This window comes from Apodemus sylvaticus, chromosome 9 (genome assembly GCF_947179515.1).
Source record: "Apodemus sylvaticus chromosome 9, mApoSyl1.1, whole genome shotgun sequence".
Classification (NCBI taxonomy): domain Eukaryota; kingdom Metazoa; phylum Chordata; class Mammalia; order Rodentia; family Muridae; genus Apodemus; species Apodemus sylvaticus.
Genome location: NC_067480.1, coordinates 27,033,372 through 27,053,613, shown reverse-complemented (window position 1 = coordinate 27,053,613; position 20,242 = coordinate 27,033,372). Strand labels below are relative to the sequence as shown.

At 40.4% G+C, this 20,242-nt stretch overlaps 1 protein-coding gene across 3 annotated transcripts in view; it reads left to right on the top strand.

The window, feature by feature from the left end:
• The window catches only part of Dis3l2 (DIS3 like 3'-5' exoribonuclease 2), a 345,312-nt gene that overhangs the window by 144,398 nt on the left and 180,672 nt on the right, over positions 1-20,242 (top strand). For all 3 annotated transcript variants that reach the window (XM_052192653.1, XM_052192651.1, XM_052192652.1), the window contains one exon: positions 17,630-17,803. In XM_052192653.1, the coding sequence (XP_052048613.1) occupies positions 17,630-17,803 (174 nt within the window). The remainder of the gene's footprint in view (positions 1-17,629; positions 17,804-20,242) is intronic.

Below are 20,242 nucleotides of genomic sequence, written 5' to 3'. Positions count from 1 at the left end.
TGAGGATATAGGACAGGAACTGGTCTAGAGCAAACTGACATATATCTTAGATTATTTAACATGTTTTGAGGACTTGGAGGGGAAATGAATAGGTCAGTTCAGGTGCAGCAAAGATGAGAGGCTTATGGTTGAACTTGGGGCTGTCTGGGCTTAACTCAAAGCTACTGGAGTGAGGTGGAGAGAATTGGTTGCAGCATTGCTCATTTCATTGAGGGCAGCAAGTTGTCTGAAGCCAATGGCCAAGCAACATGGAAGCAGTGGAAGAGAGGTTCTGATTGCCATAGTATGTAGTGGGGAAGATTGAGTAGGGTCTTCTTAAGTTTCTTTATCTCCTAGCTTTTCACTAGGAGTGTGTTTTTAAAGGGCCAGTCCTCAGATAGTCACCTGATGGAAGCAAATACTTCCATTAGGTTTTGTTTTCTTTTGAGACAAGGTCTTAACATATAGCACTGGCTATCCTGGAACTTGCTGTGTAGACCAGCTGTCCTCAAACTCACAGATATCCACCTGCTTCTGTCTGCTGAGTACTCAATCAAAGCCGTGAGTCACCACATCTGGCTTCTATTTTGTTTGGAAGATACTGAATTTCTTTAGGGAATAGATAAAAATTGATGGTGTGGCTAAAATTACTTTATGTGAATTATTTAATGTTAGCAGAAAAATGCAGTGGTGACCAGGCCCTTAGATAAAACAAAAGGCAGAAATTAATACTACAGAGGAATTGTTTACAAGATTAATAAACAGAAAAACAACTTTCTGCAACTCTTCCCTCCCATAAACCCCCCATCTCTCTACAAAGTGAGTATTTCACTTTCCCAAGGGCACACTTCTTATTTAAATAGTCTTCTAAGGGAGAAGCTGAGTTATATGAAACAGTGAGACTTTTCAAGTCCTTTTCTGAGTAGTGACTGTAGCTTGGTAAGGGGTTGGGGGTGGGGGAGCAAACCAGGCTGAGGAGGGGGGCTCTTTTGTGTGTGACTGCTGAGCTCCACCTGGTGGCCTGAAAGGATCATCATTGGGAGAAAAAAACAAAAACAAAAAACTCTGCATCTTGCAGAAGTCAAGGGACTGCAGGAGAATAGTGCCAATACAGGCTTCTTCGTGGTTGCTTTCCCAGAGAGCCTCATCACCAGGACAGCCTGTAGTCTGTGTACAGGAGTACGAGCCCCTGGGTGCCTCCATGATGGAGGCACCCTCACCTCCAGGAACAGAAACAGTTGCTGGGAAAGTGTGTGTCCCCATTATCAAACATCATCCTAATCTGTATGAAGAGATTACCGGAGTTGTGCTGGATTGACAGTTCTGAGCTGCTGTCCGTGGTGGGGCCTCCACCCCACAGTCTCCGGGCTGTAAGGTAGATGAGGCTAGTTCTCCAGGGTCATGATGCCAAGGAAGAAGGTGCCCAGAAAAGTAAGGGTCAGAAGCCAAGTCAACCCTTGAGGAGCTCAGCTCCATGCCGGAAGGCTTGCTAGTTTGTCTGTAGCCCTCAGCATCAAGATCACATGTTTCAAATTGAATAGGCCATTTAGTATCAAAAGGTCAGTTATGTAGCACCTGGAATTTTTCAGCTGTAAGAATTATCTGTGTTCTGCTGTAGCCCAGACAATGTTAACTTTTAAAAAGTTCCATTGTGCATTTTAATTTTTTTCTTCAGAGAAATTGGTTTTGATGAACCCAAGTCTTAAGTTTCTCAATAATGGAAAAAAAATCTCCATAAAACAATTCTGCCAATGTCACCACCTCCACTGCAGGTCCTAATGCTCCTGCTTACAATGCGCTGGTGTGGCCTTTGGGTAATGCCAACCTTTCCACACACTGAGCCTGCGTCTGGCATCTAGCTGCTCACTTTGTGACAATATTGATTCACACTTTTGCTTCAAGACCTTCCCTAAAATCATTTGGTATTGCTAAACCTCATTTCTAGTGCCAAGCAAAAAGGCAAGAGGATCAGAAATTCAAGGCTGTTGTCACCTACATATTGAATTTGAGGCCAGCCTGTATGAGCCTCTATCTCAACAAACAAATACCACCACCCCCAAAAGCCCCAAATCAAAATCAACAACAATCTTACTTCCTACTCACTCATGTATGTTTTTACTGTTAAAACATTTTCCCTAAGATCCCCATTCCTTAATGTTGCCTTTTGCTGTGTCACAGAAATGATCTAGAAGAGAAGGTAACTTACCTTCTACTCCTGATTATGGAAAACAACATGAACAGTATATGCCACAGACATTGTTGTGTTTGCCACACCTTGAGTGGCAGCCAGGCTTTGAATAGTTACTGGTTCTGGGTCCCAGGATCAGCCTGAGTTTGTTTTCCACTTGTGGCTTCTCAAGCCTAGATACCATTTGGTCTGCATGGAGTTTGTAACATGGGACATAGATCATTAAGTATGGGAGTGTTTATTTAAGGGTAGCGATGGTAAAGTACAAGAGTGTGTGACTTGTTCATAGATTAGCGTTAAGGCTGGCATTCAAAGTATATTTAATAAAGAAAAGAAGACAAGCTACCAAGGACACTTAATTACCAATACAAATACAAAATCCAAACATATTCTCCTTTACGTAAACAGGCTGATTTGAAGGACTGTCTCTGTTATGTCCTCCCTGGTCTCTAGCTGATCCCTTTCTTTAATAACTTTGTCATTTCCTTATCACTTGGGGCCTCCAATCTGATGCTTCCCTTAGAGAGTATTTATGCCTCATAGTTCCTCCCACCAACAGGACGAAGCTTGACTACACTGCCAATGTTATTTGTATGTTAGGATCCAGTATTCATAGGGAATCTCTGGTGCATAGAAAGATTTGTGGTGATGATCATTATAAACTTACTACTGAGGAAATGCTTCTTCCTTACAACTATTATTGCAATATCACAATTCAGATAGGGTTTCACTTTTATTTTTGAAGTACATGCAATTAAGTATTGACTATTAATATATACTACTGACAATGACTTTTTCTAAACTCTCACCCCAATAATTCATTATTAAGGGTTTGCTCCATATTTAATCAGATATTATTGAATTAATAAGATTATTGTAGAAATGTTTATTATTTGTGGGCTGGTGATATGGCATTCACAGACCTGGTGATCTGCATTCAGTGCCCCCAGACTCCACGTAAAGGTGGAAGGAAAGAATCAGCTCTACAAAATTGCCCTCTCTGACCATTAATACCCCGCTCCTGTTCTTGACTGCAGTTCGTTTCAATGACACTGTGGCAGAACAGTCCTCTAGTACTTTTTTTTTTAATTTTTATTTACATTGCAAATGATTTCCCCTTTTCTGGGTCCCCACTCCCCGCCAGTCCCATAAACCCTCTTCCGTCCCCCTATTCTTCCATCTACCCCTTCCCACTTCCCTGTTCTGGAATTCCCCTATACTCTTGCACTGAGTCTTTCCAGAACCAGGGCCCACTCCTCCATTCTTTTTGGACATCATTTAATTTGTGGATTATGTCCTGGGTATTCAAAGTTTCTAGGCTAATATCCACTTATCAGTGAGTGCATACCATGATTGATCTTTTGAGACTGGGTTACCTCACTTAGTATGATGTTCTCCAGCTCCATCCATTTGTCTAAGAATTTCATGAATTCATTGTTTCTAATGGCTTTATAGTACTCCATTGTATAAATATACCACATTTTTTGTATCCATTCCTCCGTTGAAGGACATCTAGGTTCTTTCCAGCTTCTGGCTATTACAAATAGGGCTGCTATGAACATAGTGGAGCATGTGTCCTTATTGCATGCTGAAGAATCCTCTGGATATATGCCCAGTAGTGGTATAACAGGGTCCTCAGGAAGTGACATGCCCAGTTTTCTGAGGAACTGCCAGACTGATTTCCAAAGTGGTTGCACCATCTTGCAATCTCACCAGCAGTGGAGGAGTGTTCCTCTTTCTCCACATCTTCGCCAATACCTGCTGTCTCCTGAATTTTTGACCTTAGCCATTCTGACTGGTGTGAGGTGAAATCTCAGGGTTGTTTTGATTTGCATTTCCCTAATAATTAATGATGTTGAACATATCTTAAGGTGTTTCTCAGCTCTCTGAAGTTCTTCATGTGAAAATTCTTTGTTTAGCTCCGTACCCCACTTTTTAATGGGGTTATTTGGATCTCTGGGTTCTACTTTCTTGAGTTCTTTGTATATATTAGATATTAGCCCTCTGTCGGATTTAGGGTCGGAGAAGATTCTTTCCCAGTCTGTTGGTTGACGTTTTGTGCTTTTGACGGTGTCCTTTGCTTTACAGAAACTTTGTAGTTTTATGAGGTCCCATTTGTCAATTCTTGATCTTAGAGCATAAGCTATTGGTGTTCTATTCAGGAACTTTTCCCCTGTGCCCATGTCCTCCAGGGTCTTCCCCAGTTTTTTTTTCAATTAGTTTCAGTGTGTCAGGTTTTTTTTTTTAATTTTTTTATTCGATATAATTTATTTACATTTCAAATGATTTCCCCTTTTCTAGCCCCCCACTCCCCGAAAGTCCCTTAAGTCCCCTTCTCTTTCCCTGTCCTCCCACCCACCCCTTCCCACTTCCCTGTTCTGGTTTTGCCAAATACTGTTTCACTGAGTCTCTCCAGAACCAGGGGCCAGTCCTCCTTTCTCCTTGTACCTCATTTGATGTGTGGATTATGTTTTGGGTATTCCAGTTTTCTAGGTTAATAACCACTTATTAGTGAGTGCATACCACGATTCACCTTTTGAGTCTGGGTTACCTCACTTAGTATGATGTTCTCTAGCTCCATCCATTTGCCTAAGAATTTCATGAATTCATTGTTTCTAATGGCTGAATAGTACTCCATTGTGTAGATATACCACATTTTTTGTATCCACTCTTCTGTTGAGGGATACCTGGGTTCTTTCCAGCATCTGGCAATTATAAATAGGGCTGCTATGAACATAGTAGAGCATGTATCCTTATTACATGGTGGGGAATCCTCTGGGTATATGCCCAGGAGTGGTATAGCAGGATCTTCTGGAAGTGAGGTGCCCAGTTTTCGGAGGAACCGCCAGACTGATTTCCAGAGTGGTTGTATCAATTTGCAGCCCCACCAGCAGTGGAGGAGTGTTCCTCTTTCTCCACACCCTCTCCAACACCTGCTGTCTCCTGAATTTTTAATCTTAGCCATTCTGACTGGTGTAAGATGAAATCTCAGGGTTGTTTTGATTTGCATTTCCCTAATGACTAATGAAGTTGAGCATTTTTTAAGATGCTTCTCCGCCATCCGAAGTTCTTCAGGTCAGGTTTTATGTGGAGGTACTTGATCCATTTGGAGTTAAGCTTGGTACAAGGAGATAAGAATGGATCGATGCGCATTCTTCTGCATGCTGACCTCCAATTGAACCAGCACCATTTGTTGAAAAGACTATCTTTTTTCCACTGGATACTTTCAGCCCCTTTGTCGAAGACCAAGTGACCATAGGTGTGTTGGTTCATTTCTGGGTCTTCAATCCTATTCCATTGATCCGCTTGCCTGATATTGTACCAATACCATACAGTTTTTATCACTATTGCTCTGTAGTAGAGTCTGGGATATTGAATCCCCCTGAAGTTCTTTTACTGTTGAGAATAGTTTTAGCTATCCTGGGTTTTTTGTTATTCCAGATGAATTTGAGAATTGCTCTTTCTAGCTCTATGAAGAACTGGGTTGGGATTTTTATGGGAATAGCATTGAATCTGTAGATTGCCTTTGGCAAGATGACCATTTTAACTATATTAATCCTGCCAATCCACGAGCATGGAAGGTTTTTCCATTTCCTGAGATCTTCTTCGATTTCCTTCTTCAGAGATCTGTAGTTCTTGTCATATAGGTCTTTCACTTGTTTGGTTAGAGTCACCCCAAGATACTTTATGTTGTTTGTAGCTATTGTGAAGGGGGTCATTTCCCTAATTTCTTTCTCAGTCTGCTTATCCTTTGAATATATAAAGGCTACTGATTTGCTTGCGTTAATTTTGTAGCCAGCCACTTTGCTGAAGTTGTTTATCAGCTGTAGGAGTTCTCTAGTAGAGTTTTTAGGGTCACTTAAGTATACAATCATATCATCTGCAAATAGTGATAATTTGACTTCTTCCTTTCCAATTTGTATCCCTTTGACTTCCTTCTGTTGTCTAATTGCTCTAGCTAGGACTTCAAGAACTGTATTGAAAAGATATGGAGAGAGGGGGCAGCCTTGTCTAGTCCCTGATTTTAGTGGGATTGCTTCAAGTTTCTCTCCATTTAGTTTGATGTTGGCTACTGGTTTGCTGTATATTGCTTTTACTATGTTTAGATATGGGCCTTGAATTCCTGTCCTTTCCAAGACTTTTAGCATGAAAGGATGCTGAATTTTGTCAAATGCTTTTTCAGCATCTAATGAAATGATCATGTGGTTTTTTTCTTTGAGTTTGTTTATGTAGTGGATAGCATTTATGGATTTCCATATATTGAACCATCCCTGCATCCCTGGAATGAAGCCTACTTGATCATGGTGGATGATCGTTTTGATGTGTTCTTGGATTTGGTGGGCAAGAATTTTATTTAGTATTTTTGCATCGATATTCATAAGGGAAATTGGCCTGAAATTCTCTTTCTTAGTTGGGTCTTTGTGTGGTTTTGGTATCAGCGTAATAGTGGCTTCGAAGAAGGAGTTGGGTAGTGTTCCTTCTGTTTCTATTTGGTGGAAGAGTTTGAAGAGTATTGGTGTTAAGTCTTCTTTGAAGGTCTGATAGAATTCTTCACTGAAACCATCTGGTCCTGTGCTTTTTTTGGTTGGAAGCCTATCTATGACCCCTTCTATTTCTTTAGGGGTTATGGGTCTGTTTAGATGGTCTATTTGATCCTGGTTTAATTTTGGTAATTGGTATCTGTCTAAGAAAATGTCCATTTCCTCCAGATTCTCCAGTTGTGTTGAGTACAGGTTTTTGTAGTAGGATCTGATGATTTTTTGGTTAGTCTGGCTAAGGGTTTATCTATCTTGTTGATTTTTTCAAAGAACCAGCTTTTGGTCTTGTTGATTCTTTGTATGGTTCTCTTGGTTTCTACTTGATTGATTTCAGCCCTGAGTTTGATGATTTCCTGTCTTCTCCTCCTCCTGGGTGAATTAGCTTCTTCTTGTTCCAGGGTTTTCAGTTGTTCCTTTAATCTTCCCATGCTAGATCAATCCTTTCCAGGATCAGGACCCTCTCCATACTTCTTCATGGGAGTCATTTGTTATGCAATTTGTGCCTTGGGTATTCAGGGCTTCTGGGCTAATTAATATCCACTTATCAGAGATTGCATTCCATGTGTATTCTTTTGTGATTGGGTTACCTCACTTAGGATGATATTTTCCAGATCTTGATTATTTCTAATCAACATTTGTAGAATTTTGTAGAATTTGGGTGATTACTTATGTACAATATGATATCTGCAAACAAGGATAGCTTCGCGTCTCCCATGTGCGTTTTTAAATTTCCTTCTCCGTCTTACTGCTCTAGAGTGCTTCAAACACTGTATTGAAAAGGAGGAGGACAGCAGACTGTCCTGTCTTGTTCCTGGTTATATAGGATTACTCCAAGTTTCTTTACATTTAGCATGATGTTGGATGTGTTTGTCATATGTAGCTTTTCCTATGATGAAGTATGTTTCCTCTACTCCCTTCTCTCTAGGACTGTTTTCATGATGGCATTGTTTGTTTTATGAAAGGACTTCTTCTGCATTGGGATTGGCGAAGACCTTTTAAATTTGAGATATTTATGTAATTTTTGTCTTTAATTCCATTTATGTGATTTATAGTGTTTGTTAACTTCTGTCAGAAAAATAACTGTATACTGTATTTATGTCTATAAAACTCAGAGATAGTAGCACAGGCTTACTGGTTGGGGGAAACATGGATTATAGCTTTCCTTGGGCTCAAGTTATCAATATTTAAGTAATGAAGTGCAGAAGGAAAAGGAAAAGGGGAAAGGGAGTTAAAGTAATAATGGGGGGAAGGAGGCTTGGCAAGAGATCTGAAAAGCAATAGAAGAAATGCAGATATTAGGTTCAGAGAATGGAAGCACAAATATAACAAGATGACGGCTGCAATAGACAAATGAAATGAAGTAAAAAAGCATTTTATAATAATACTAAGTTAATTTTTAAGTTAAAAAATAAAATGAACAATAAAATAAAATAAAATAAAATGCATATTCTCAGTCATTGTGTCTTCCCAGTTAGGCAGGAGCCACCCCTGTGTTTGCTATTATTGCAAATCTATTCTACTTTTGTTAGTACTGGGATTTTTTTTTTTTTGATAACTGAATTTAAAATAAAACAGCCTTAGATTTGCAGAAAGTTGACATGGTGGCCTGGAGAGATGGCCCAGCTTTAGTTCCCAGCACCTACACTGGGCAAACTCGCTCTCAGCTTCAGTTGTAGGGGTCACACTCCCTTCTGGCCTCCACCAGCTCACAGGCACCTGTAGCTGCAGCTCCAGGAAAGCCCATAGAACGCTATACCGTTTGAACAGCAATACATACATAAAAATAACAAAAGTTATTTTTATGATTCTGAAATTTACACTGATACAAAAATGTCAAAACAAACACTTTGGCAAGATAAATACACAGTCTGCCAGTCAGTTCCTTGGTAGAGCATCGGGATTCTACTGTTTAGGGAAGATCAGATCTTAGTTCTTAGATAGAGGGGAGCCTTTCTGGGGCATCTAAGGCCCCTTCTCAACAGTACAAGCTCTTTCACCATGCTGACCCATTAGATTTTTATCTTCTGCAAGCTCTTCAGTCTGTGCAACTATCAAATATATCTTCACTGAAAATCCATAATAAATTTATTTAAATGAGGCACTTGAGAAATGTTCTTTCGAACTTAGCAAAATAAATGTTAATTACTACTAATAGGAACTTGGAGATGTTGATTTTATTTGGAAGGCATAACTAAAATATGATTTTGTCTTTATAAGCCATCTTGTAATTTCATGAACAAATTAAGATTGTTTGGCCCCAGTCTATAACCTGGTGAATTTTATTGCCAGGACAGAAAGCATAAGATGGGAAAAAGAAATGTTTTTCTCTTTAATTTTAGCAACGCCCCAGTGACTGACATGACTTAGGTGACAGTTTGTGGGGTTGGGTCCATCACCATACTTGCTGACTGTCACCGACTTTCCCCTTCACACTGTCATTGCCACATATATGTTCCTGTGGCCTGGCTGCTTGTCCCTATGAAGGACTGTCTCCATCTCTTAGTAGGCCTCTGGTTTCACCTGATAGGATTTCCATAGGTGTTTATGACAGCCTTGTTCTCTTGAGATCTTGCATTTGGAAAAATTTAACTCTGAAATTGAATGACGCTTCTAGAATATGTTTCTTTGGTGTTTTTCTGTGTTAGTTCTTCCTGAGATGTGAGGTAGCCTGTCAGAAAAAAATGCCAATTCCCTCTTATTTCTGGAGCATTGTCTTAGTAATATATTTGTAAATGGTTTCTAGTCCTTCTATCTTAGAACCAACTTCAGCTATGCCAGGGTTAGATCCCTTTGATCTGATCTTGATCTGATCTGTGTATTAGTTACTTGCCTTATTTTTGTGACAAATACCAAACAAAAGAAAAAACTGTCAAAAGCAGGCTCACAGTTTAAGGGCACCATCCACCAGAGCAAGCAGGAGGTGACAGATGACACAGTGTTCACAACCAGGAGGCGGAGAGTCAGAGATGCTTGTGCTTATCTCCCTCTTCCCTTCACCCAGTGAATTAAAATTATATTAATGTTATTAATTATGCTTTCTTCCCCAGCCTGTCCAGTGGTACTGCCTACATGAGTTAACCTTATCTAAATAATCCCTCCATACAGGCTCAGAGATTCCTTTCCATGGCAATTGTAAGTCCGTCCAAGAAGACAGCCAAGGTTATCCATCACAATCTGCCATTCTCAAGTTTTCTCTGAGTTCGTCTGAAATCTTTGTACTTCCATTTCATTGCCATAGCTTTTCCCACCCCTCCTCCCTTGACCCTCACTTAGTGATGTTTTATCTCCGTGACCCTTGGTGTTTATAAGTAGTGTCCCTTTCCCTCTAGTGGCTGCTAGCAGGATCTTTGTTTCTCTGGTAGTGCTAATGTTCCTTTCTACTTATTTCTCAAGTCCCCCAAACTGAAAGCCTTTGAGAGTTATGCACTTGTGCTGCTGTTCCCAGTGCTAGACTCCCAGGGCTAATTAGGTCACCAGTTGTTGTCCCCGTGTGTCCATTTTTGGGTCATGGCTGTCATTTCGCAGCTTTTTACTTGGAAGATGTTTAGCTCTTCCATGGTTTCCTTTAATTCTTTCTTGCTTACAGTCAGTATGGTTTTTGAATTGAACATTCTTTGTGTTTAAACGTTGTATAACATTTATGTAATAGTCAATTGTTGGCAGAGGATGCATTCCCAGCCACCTGATAGAGGTCTGAAACCAGTGGTAGCACTGAACCCAGCACACATCAGGTTTATCTATGTGTATGAACTTATGTTAAGGTTTAACTGATTCATTAGACACAACAAGAGATTAACAACAGTAACCAACCAAATGGAATAATCCTAACAGTCACGGTAATAAAATGGCCAGAAGTACTGCTCTTACACTGTGCAGACATTTAGTAAAATAAGTACATGACTGCAAGCACCATACTGCCACTGAAGTTGGTCTGGTAGCAAAGATGGCTACAGGTGACAGGTTGAATGTGCCGAGTAAATAGCAGGAAAAAAAAAAAAAACAATGCATGCTCTATGTAAGACCTAGCAGTATGGTGGGACACCTGTTACCTAGAATAGCCTGTGGCTTAAAATGTATGAATTATTTCTAGATGGTTTTCCATCTAGTAATTCCTAACCATGGGTGACAGTGGCCAACTAATACTTTGGAAAATTAAACCATAGACAGGGAACTATTGTAATGATCTTCCAAAGCTGAATCTTAGCAAACGTCTTTGTACAGGTTCTTACACTTTTTCCACATTAGGTGTAGGATTATCATTTATGGCCATAAGTATCTTGGAGAAGAGCTCCCAGATTTTCAGGTTGAGACCAGGGTATTTATTGTGATCTACATCTGTACCCACACGTCTACCACACATACAAGAACATGCTTCTTTTCATGTAGGCATAGTTCTCTCAAACTATGCTATGCCACATTATTTATACTTCTTCTAGGAATTATTTAGTGATCTGATCAATAATAGTGTCTTTTAAATATTGTCTTGAGTTTGAGGCCAACTGGAGCTACAGAGTAACATCCTATTTCAAAAAGGGGGTGGGGCTAGGCTCCAGAGTTTTATACCTCAGCCTCATATGTATGCAACCTCTTTACATTAATCTAACTGTTTTTCCTTGTGAGGAATCTCTCAGCTGCCTTGAATCATAAATAAAGAAGTCAGTAGTGGACTCAGTGCCTGTTTGTCAGTTGGTTCTTGTGCTCTCCATTTCAGAATAAAAAGAATTATTGTTTCCCTAGAATTGTCATAAAAGAACATCACACTGGAGGTAATAGTAAGCCAATCTCGAGAGACAGGTACCATATGTTTTCTTTTATCTATGGTTCCTAGATTTTTACATAGATAGCTGAATTGTGCATGCATATATGACTTGAAAAAAAGCCAAAATAAATAAAAGTAATAAGCATAGCACTTTTGTAATTAAGGTTTTGTTGTGTTTTTGTCCCAGTTCTGGGTACCATACTGAAGACCTTGTGCATGTTTACAAATGTCCTACCACCAAACTGCATTCCCAGCTACAAGTAGGTCTCCACTGTGACACAAAATGTCCTGACACTCTCTCGTCCTAGGTTCTCAGATCTTATTCCTAGAATGCTATGCTGGGCATCACTGTCTCTACAGGCTAACACTGTAGTCTGGTGAGGGCTGTCTCCTGATTATACCCTTCATGTTAGTAAATTCTTAAGATTTGCTTTTTTCAAAAAGATAGTGCTGCATGAGATAATATCTGGTCATATAGAACTTTATAAAGTACCTGAATGTATATGTTGTGGCATTTGTACAAGTATGGTGGGTAGAGCAAATGAAGATGGCAGTCACAAACCATGGAGAGAGGTGACTCTGTCATGAAGACCTCATTAGACATAATCAGCTGTCAAATGTCCTTCTGGCTTCATTCTCTGTCACAGTTGGCTGTAGCTGGCTGTTGGCACATTGCTGTGCTGTGACGATGGAAGCCAAGTCAACTCTAATGAGAAGTTATTATTTATTACTGTGGCCTTCATTTCCTGCTGCTGCCCTCTGTGTTTTTAAAGCCCACGAGGAAGCACCGGTGTGATTGTTCTCAGGGAGACCCTTACAGCCTTCACATTGAGCTGTTTGCCCGAGCTCGCTCATGCAGTATGCATTAGTTCCGTTTTTCATCACTATGACCTAATACTTTACAAGAAGCAGCTTAAGGAAGGAAGGTTTCTCTTGGCTCATAGTTCAAGGGGAAGCAGCTCGTCATGGTGACATAGTGTGAGGCAGCTGGCCATACTGCATCTGCTGTCGGGAAACAGACGGATGGCGGTGCTCATCTCACTCTCCTTTATATTAAGTCCAGGATCCAAGCCCATGGAAGGTGCCACCCACATCCAGGGTAGGTCTTTTCCCCCTTAGTTTAACATTTCTGGAAACATACTCAGACAGACCTATAGAGTGTATTCTGTTGATGATTCTAAATTCAACCTAGTTGACAGTGAAGACTAAACACCACACAGTATAAACACTCACACTCTGCCAGACTCATTTCAACAAATTTATTTTATTCACTTATCCCTTGTCTAGATCCCCTTGTTACCAGGTCTTTCAGGTTAAACTTGTAGCTACTGCCTATTGGGTCTTTTTTCCTCAGCCAAAGCAGACTACAGATACGTTAGAAAGTTTCTGCTATGCTGCCATTTCAGAGACCACATGTTCAAAGGGATGGGATCCTACCATCATCCACTTAACATGAGAGAGTGGAGGGCCAGGGGGAGCTCTGCAGTGAGGAAGGTTAGCTCTTCTCCGTCTTCCTACATACCTTGTTTGTGTCTGTAGTTCCCCAAAACTTTACTTAAGGGACTTAATAAGGCCCGAAATTCAATGATATGACTTACCATCTTTGAAGGGTTTTTTTCCCCTGTAAGAAATTCAATACCCTCTTCAGTGGAACTCTTTATATTCTGTTCCTAGCCTGGAATCAAGACTCCAGAGATTGGGCATATCAGTCTTCATCTATCCATTCTCTTCTTCTCCAAGTCTGTGTTTTGTGAGTCCCCCTATATCTTTCCAATAAAACATTCTCAACCAAATTTGTCTTTTGTGCCTGTAACAAAGAGCCCAAACAGTTAAGGACATTTTTATTAGAGGGTTGGAGAGATGGCTCAGTTGTCAAGAGTACTAGCTGCCCTTCCAGAGGACTCAGGTTTGGTTCTTGGCATCCACGTGGCTGATATCAACCACTGGCAACTCTAGTTCCAGGGGGTCCACAGTCTTCTGATCTTTGTGGGTACGGGGCACATAAGCAGGGCCTAGACATTTATGCAGGCAAAACACCCATGTACATACCTTGATGTTAGGAGAGAAATGTGGAAACAGATCCTTAGGAGACTGTGAGAATAACTAGGCCACATGACTAGGGAATAATGTAGAGCCCATTAGTTTTTAAAATCCTAGCTAATTTTTTATGACTAAATTATTACCTTTTATCACTAGAATAAAGTTCTTTTTAACCTGGGTAACATTATTCTAAGTAACCTTACTCTAGCCCAGTTTTGGATTTTTATGTCTTTTTAAATTTCAAAGGCAGTGATACTAGCTCCTTGAAATCTTTAGTGGGACGTTTCTTCTGGTGAACACAAGTAAATGTTAGTCATTTAAAAGATTCCGTAGCATTTTGAAAATTATTGGGACCTATTCTCTTAACTGTCTGGCTTTTGGTTACAAGTAAGAGAATGAAACTTTGTTTAGAAATGGAATTTATTGGAAGGACACTGAAGGAATTGCAGAGATAGTGAAGGCTTAATTCTCTGAGAGCACTCACTGCACAGGTAATTCTGCAGAGCCAAGAAGCCTAGACTTCTTTTTATGTAAAGATTATTTGGTCACAGTGCTAGTAGATCCCACCTCTCCTCTTGCAAGACATCATTGACACAAACCCTACTGCTACTTCTGTAACCATTAAAAGTGTTTTGACTGCCATATGTGAATTCTGAGAGCTTCTCTTGTCTTTGGGGCACTGTCTCTGAACTAGAAATCTTGGGTTGAGAGTTTAAATACAGCATACTGAATTCTGTTTTCATACACACAGAGAGATCTTACAGGAAACATGCAGTAGACTGGTCATTTCTGTCATGGGAATTGTACTCGCTTTATCCCACTATATGTAGTGTAAAGTCTTCCCATCTTAATTTTAAGCCTTGCTTACCTTTTGCTTTATAGCATTCACTAGGCCCCGCCTGAAACAATGTTGAATAGTATTAATGGACAGTTATTTTTTCCTCATCTATAAGAAAGCATTTGGACTTTAACTGTTAAGTTTGGTATCAGCTCTAGGATGGGGAAGGTATGTATGCATACATGTTCATTTATGTGCACATGTGTGTGTGCATGTGGAAGCCTGACATTGGTAGTTTCTGTTGCTACCCATTATATTTTTATGGTGCCATCTCACTGAACCTGGAGCTCAACAATTTGGCAAGGCTAACTGGCCAGCAAGCTCCAGGAGCCTCCTGACTTCAACTTCCCAGTGCTGGGATTACAGGGGCACATACATACCCACTTCTGGCTCTTCCTCCCTCCCTTCCTTCCTTCCTTCCTTCCTTCCTTCCTTCCTTCCTTCCTTCCTTCCCTCCCTCCCTCCCTCCCTCCCTCCCTCCCTCCCTCCCTTCCTTCCTTCCTTCCTTCCTTCCTTTTTTCCTCCCTCCTTCCTTCCCTCCTTCCTTCCTTCCTTCCTTTCTTCCTTCCCTCCCTCCCTCCATCCCTCCCTCCCTCCCTCCCTTCCTTCCTTCCTTCCTTTTTTCCTCCCTCCCTCTCTCCTTCTCTCCCTCCTTCCCTTCCTCTTCCTCTTTTCCTCCCTCCTTCCTTCCCTCACTCGTTCCTTCCTTTTTAACATAGGTGTTAGGTTCCAAACTGAGGTCCTTATTTCTACACTGCAAGCATTCTTCAGGCCGAGCCATCTCCTCAGACCCAACTCTAGGATTTTCTTGGACATTTTAAATCTTCCATTGATAATCTTTTATTATAAATGAATATGAAATTTTTTGTCTAATTCTGTTTCTTACTTTACTGAGATGATTGTATATATCTGTGATTGTTACTACAGTGAATTATAGTGATTGATTTTCTTATGCAGGATAAATTTTTAATTAATTGTTTATGATACTTTTAAACATAACAGCTGAATTATTCATTCATTCATTTATTTATTTATTTTTGCATTTGTATTCTTTTTTTTTCTTTTTTTATTCGATATGTTTTTTATTTACATTTCAAATGATTTCCCCTTTTCTAGACCCCCCACTCCCCGAAAATCCCATCAGCCCCCTTCCCTCCCCCTGTCCTCCCACCCACCCCTTCCCACTTCCCTGTTCTGGTTTTGCCCTATACGTCTTCACTGAGTCTTTCCAGAACAAGGGGCCACTCCTCTGTTCTTCTTGTACCACATTTGATGTGTGGATTATGTTTTGGGTATTCCAGTTTTCTAGGTTAATATCCACTTATTAGTGAGTGCATACCATGATTCATCTTTTGAGTCTGGGTTACCTCACTTAGTATGATGTTCTCCAGCTCCATCCATTTGCCTAAGAATTTCATGAATTCATTGTTTTTAATGGCTGAATAGTACTCCATTGTGTATATATATCACATTTTTTTTTTTTGCATCCACTCTTCTGTTGAGGGATACCTGGGTTCTTTCCAGCTTCTGGCAATTATAAATAGGGCTGCTATGAACATAGTGGAACATGTATCCTTATTACATGCTGGGGAATCTTCTGGGTATATGCCCAGGAGTGGTATAGCAGGATCTTCTGGAAGTGAGGTGCCCAGGGTTTTTGAGACAGGGTTTCTCTGTGTAGTCCTGGCTGTTCTGGCACTCACCCTGCAGACCAGGCTGGCCTTGAACTCAGAAATGCATCTGCCTCTGCCTCCCAAGTGCTGGGATAAAGGCGTGTGCCACCACTGCCCAGCAACAGCTGAATTCTGTTTTATGTATTTGATAGGAGCTATCAGGAAAACTTGGATTTTTGAGTTTTCTTTTTGAGATTTTAAAATTCCAGTTCAATTCCCTTAAAAAATACAGGGATAGTCAGATATTGATTTATTGTTTAAGAATCCTAGGCAGTTTGTATCTTTCAAGGAATTTACCTGTTACATCCAAGATGTTTAATTTATTGGATAAAAATCACTAGTGCTACTTTTATTTTTTTACAGTCCAGTCATTAACCCCTTCCTGGTCTGCCCTTCCACAGTTTGCCCTCAGCCCCCATCTCCAAGAGCATGTACTCCCCACTCCCTACCAGGCCTCTTTACTTTCTGGGGTCTCAAGTCTCCCTAGGGTTAGGTGCATCTTCTTTCACAGAGACCAGAGCAGGCAGACCTCTGCTGTATATCTATGTGTCAGGGGGGCCTCATATTCCTCCCTGGTTGCCTGGTTGGTAGCTCAGGGGTCTGGGTTAGTTGAGACTGCTGGTCTTCCTATGGGGGTCACCCTCCTTCTCAGTTTCTTCTAGCCTTTCCTTAATTCAACAACAGGGGTCTTTGACTTAGTCCCCCCTTATGCTTTTCATGCTGTCAGATGTTAATGATGTCCCCACTTTACTCTGATACCTAGAATTTGTGTCCTTGCCTCCCCATTTTCCTTGATGAGTCTAACTAGGATGTCATCTGTTTTACTCTTAATGGTTTGTTTCTTTTTTTGTCCATTAATTATTGCTTATTTTTCCTATTACTTACCTAGATTCTATTGTTCCCTTTGTCTCAGAGTTTCTATTGCTATGATAAAACACCATGACCAAAACAACTTATAAAAGAAAACAGGCATTTAACCAGGTTTATAGTTTGTAAGGGTTGGAGTATTGACTGTGGGTACTACACAGTGTCGCTAGAGGGTGGGCTGATAAGCAGGTATATGTGGACTGTGGAGATTCATTTTCATGGCTTCTGTGGGAAAAGCTCATATTTGAGCTCTCTGTCTTCTCCCCTAATGTCTCTCCTAATGTAGCTGAAGGCTGCTTCTTTATTTCATCTAATTGTCACAATTTAACAGCAAGCTAAGTTGGCCAAACTTTTCTACAGGAGTTTTCCAAAAGCCTCCCTGTGGACATTTCACAATAACAACTTTGAAGCTTGGCATGATGGCAGCTGCCTATAATCCCAGTACTTGGGAGGCTGAGGCAGGAGAATTCCCAGTAGGAAGGTACCCTGGATATATAATCAGGCTTTCAAAAACAAAGACATGTGAAGACCAATGTTGACTTCTCCAGGAGTAAAATTGCAGGAGTTCCAAGAAGTTGCCCCTCTTCCTTTGGTCAGAATGTCTCTGGAAGGTACAATTATACTGTACTCATAGACTTCATGAGGAGTTCTATAATAATAACTTATTTTAGAAAAGAGACAGGATCCTACATTTTATTTATTTATTCATTAATACAATTACTTCTCTGCTCTCTGCTCTGTCCACAGGCAGCTGGCTAAGAGTCTTGGGCAGGCTGGTGAAATCGAGCCTGAAACAGAAGGGATCCTGACAGAATATGGCGTGGACTTCTCCGATTTCTCTTCAGAAGTTCTTGAATGTCTCCCTCAAAGCCTGCCCTGGACCATTCCATCTGATGAGGTGGGCAAGAGAAGAGACCTAAGGTAAACATGGGAAACACCTGGGAGCAGTTGTTCCTGCCCTGTCTTCTCCCCGGATGTTTCCAGGGGTTGGGCTAAGATGTTCCCTTGTATCCACTGTTTGGATTCAGTTGAGAGTCTGGTGCCTCTGTGCCCAAGGTCAGCAAGCTATGGATCACCCAGGCCACTGCTTGAGCTCACCAACTGAAGATGGACTTCAGATTTTAATGATTTAAAAAATGTGAGCAATAATCCACAGCTACGGATAGTTACTAATCTTCCTAAAGTGATGTGAGATTCACAATTCTGTGTCCAGTCAGATTGCAGTGGCGTACAGCTATGTGTGCTTCTTTGCTCAGCCTTTCCTCAGGACAGCTTCAAAGTTATTGCAACTTTTTTGTGATCTTAAAATATTGACCCTTTGTCCTTTGCAAACATTTGTGTCTAGAATGGTTCTAGACCATTCTAATTTCAAAAGATTGCAGGTGGCTTTACCTAGTCTCTTCTCCTTGCTGGGCCACAGTCTCATCACAGAGAGGCAGTGTTATCTGCTTAGAAGTGCTTCCTCTAAATGGGCCTCTCTAGGCACACAACAGAGGATTCAGGACCTTGTGCTTGGAGTCTCATTTTAAAGCTTTACTTTTAGGTCTGGAATTTATTGGAAAGTACTTTTGTGGTATTTTTATAACAACATCTTCTTTGAAGATGTTTCTTCATTGTGGGATGTTAGTTCTTTTCTGATATTTCTCTTCAGAATTTGGTTTCAGTACTGGCATTCATTCTGGTTGCCACATGGAGACACTTAGAACCAAGAAAGTTTTCATACACCATACCACGGAGGCTGTGGAAGGTTTTTGCTGAGGTTATCCCGTGTCAGAGTCTTTCCACCACACTTGCTTGCTCTGTAGCTGAACTTGTGGTGCCTTAAGCTCCAAATGCCCAGTACTCCTCCTAGTCTGAGGGTCTTTTCTGCCCTCTCATGCATTGTATCTTTTGGGAACTTACTGTCTATTTTTGCTTTTCTTGCTGAGAGTGTGTGAATAAAATGAGGTGATAGTCCCTTCCTACTTGTTAGGGTGGCTGAGGGAAACACATGTTCAGACTCAGTCAGCACAGTCTGTTCCTGGAGGTTACTGCATAACTTACAAGGTGTGATCTCCTCTGGACCTTGACCCTGAGCCTTCTGCAACCTTTGTTGCCTCATGTACAATTGAGAGGCTTACTGAGATCTTTACTGAATTTAGGACTATATAAAACTTTGATGAAGCCAAATGTAGTGGCACAGATTTGGGAGAATGGAACAGGAGATCCATGCTCTTCCACGGTGAGTTCTAGACCAGGCTGGGCTGCATGATAAAATCCTGTCTCAGAAAACAAAGACCTCAAGGCTGGGTATGATGAAGATAATATTGTATTCATGTAGGAAAGTGTCAAAGAATCTAAAAAGTGGGAAAAGAGACTAAAACCAGACAAAAATGAAAAGTTAGCGAGGAATGATTAAATTCAAATAATAATCATTAGTTTTGAAGACTAATTTAGTGCTTATTCAGTTTTAAATGTACTTTTTACCCCCAAACTCTACTTGCCGAAATATATCCTACTGAGTGGAGTGTTCAAAGATTTTCATTGCTGTTTTGCTGTAAAGAGGAAGCACAGGAGACCCTGCTGAGGCCATCAGTAATGGAAAGGTTTAATAACCTTGGGCTACCCATTCCTATGATGACATTACCTGCAGCTATGCAAAAAGTGACGGTATCCATATGGTCTGTCCTAGAGGGAGACCATCAAATATTGTTAAATGAAAGAAGAAACTGCAGATCATGTGACTATAATTGTATTTTTGTGAAGTTAGTAATCCAGAGCTATATAAGTACACACAAACGTGTAAAACATACACATATCTGCACATTAAAAGTATGTATGTATAGAAAATGGAAGGAAGTAAATCATCCTGGTCCCATACATGATTAATGTGGGAGGAAATTGGCTCAGGGTAGTAATAAAGAGATGCAATATTCAACTATTCACTTAGCATACCATTCCATTGCTAAAAATCTTTAACGTCAAGAAATCATAAAACAAATGTCAGAAGATAGATATATTCATTTTTCTCTGACATGATCATAACCTGCAGAAAATTATTAAACATTTCAGTGGTCACAGGAACCAGGGTTGTACCAAGTTACCCTTCTATGGCTCCATCTTGCCTTTGGTTTTAATGATCATCATATATAGATAGATAGATGATAGATAGATAGATAGATAGATAGATAGATAGATAGATAGATAGAACATAGATAGATAGAAGATAGATAGGTGATAGACAGACATATACATAGATGATAGATAGATAGATAGATAGATAGATAGATAGATAGATAGATAGAAGATAGATAGGTGATAGACATATACATAGATTATAGATAGATAGAGGCTGACCTAGTATTCCTGTCCATTTTAACT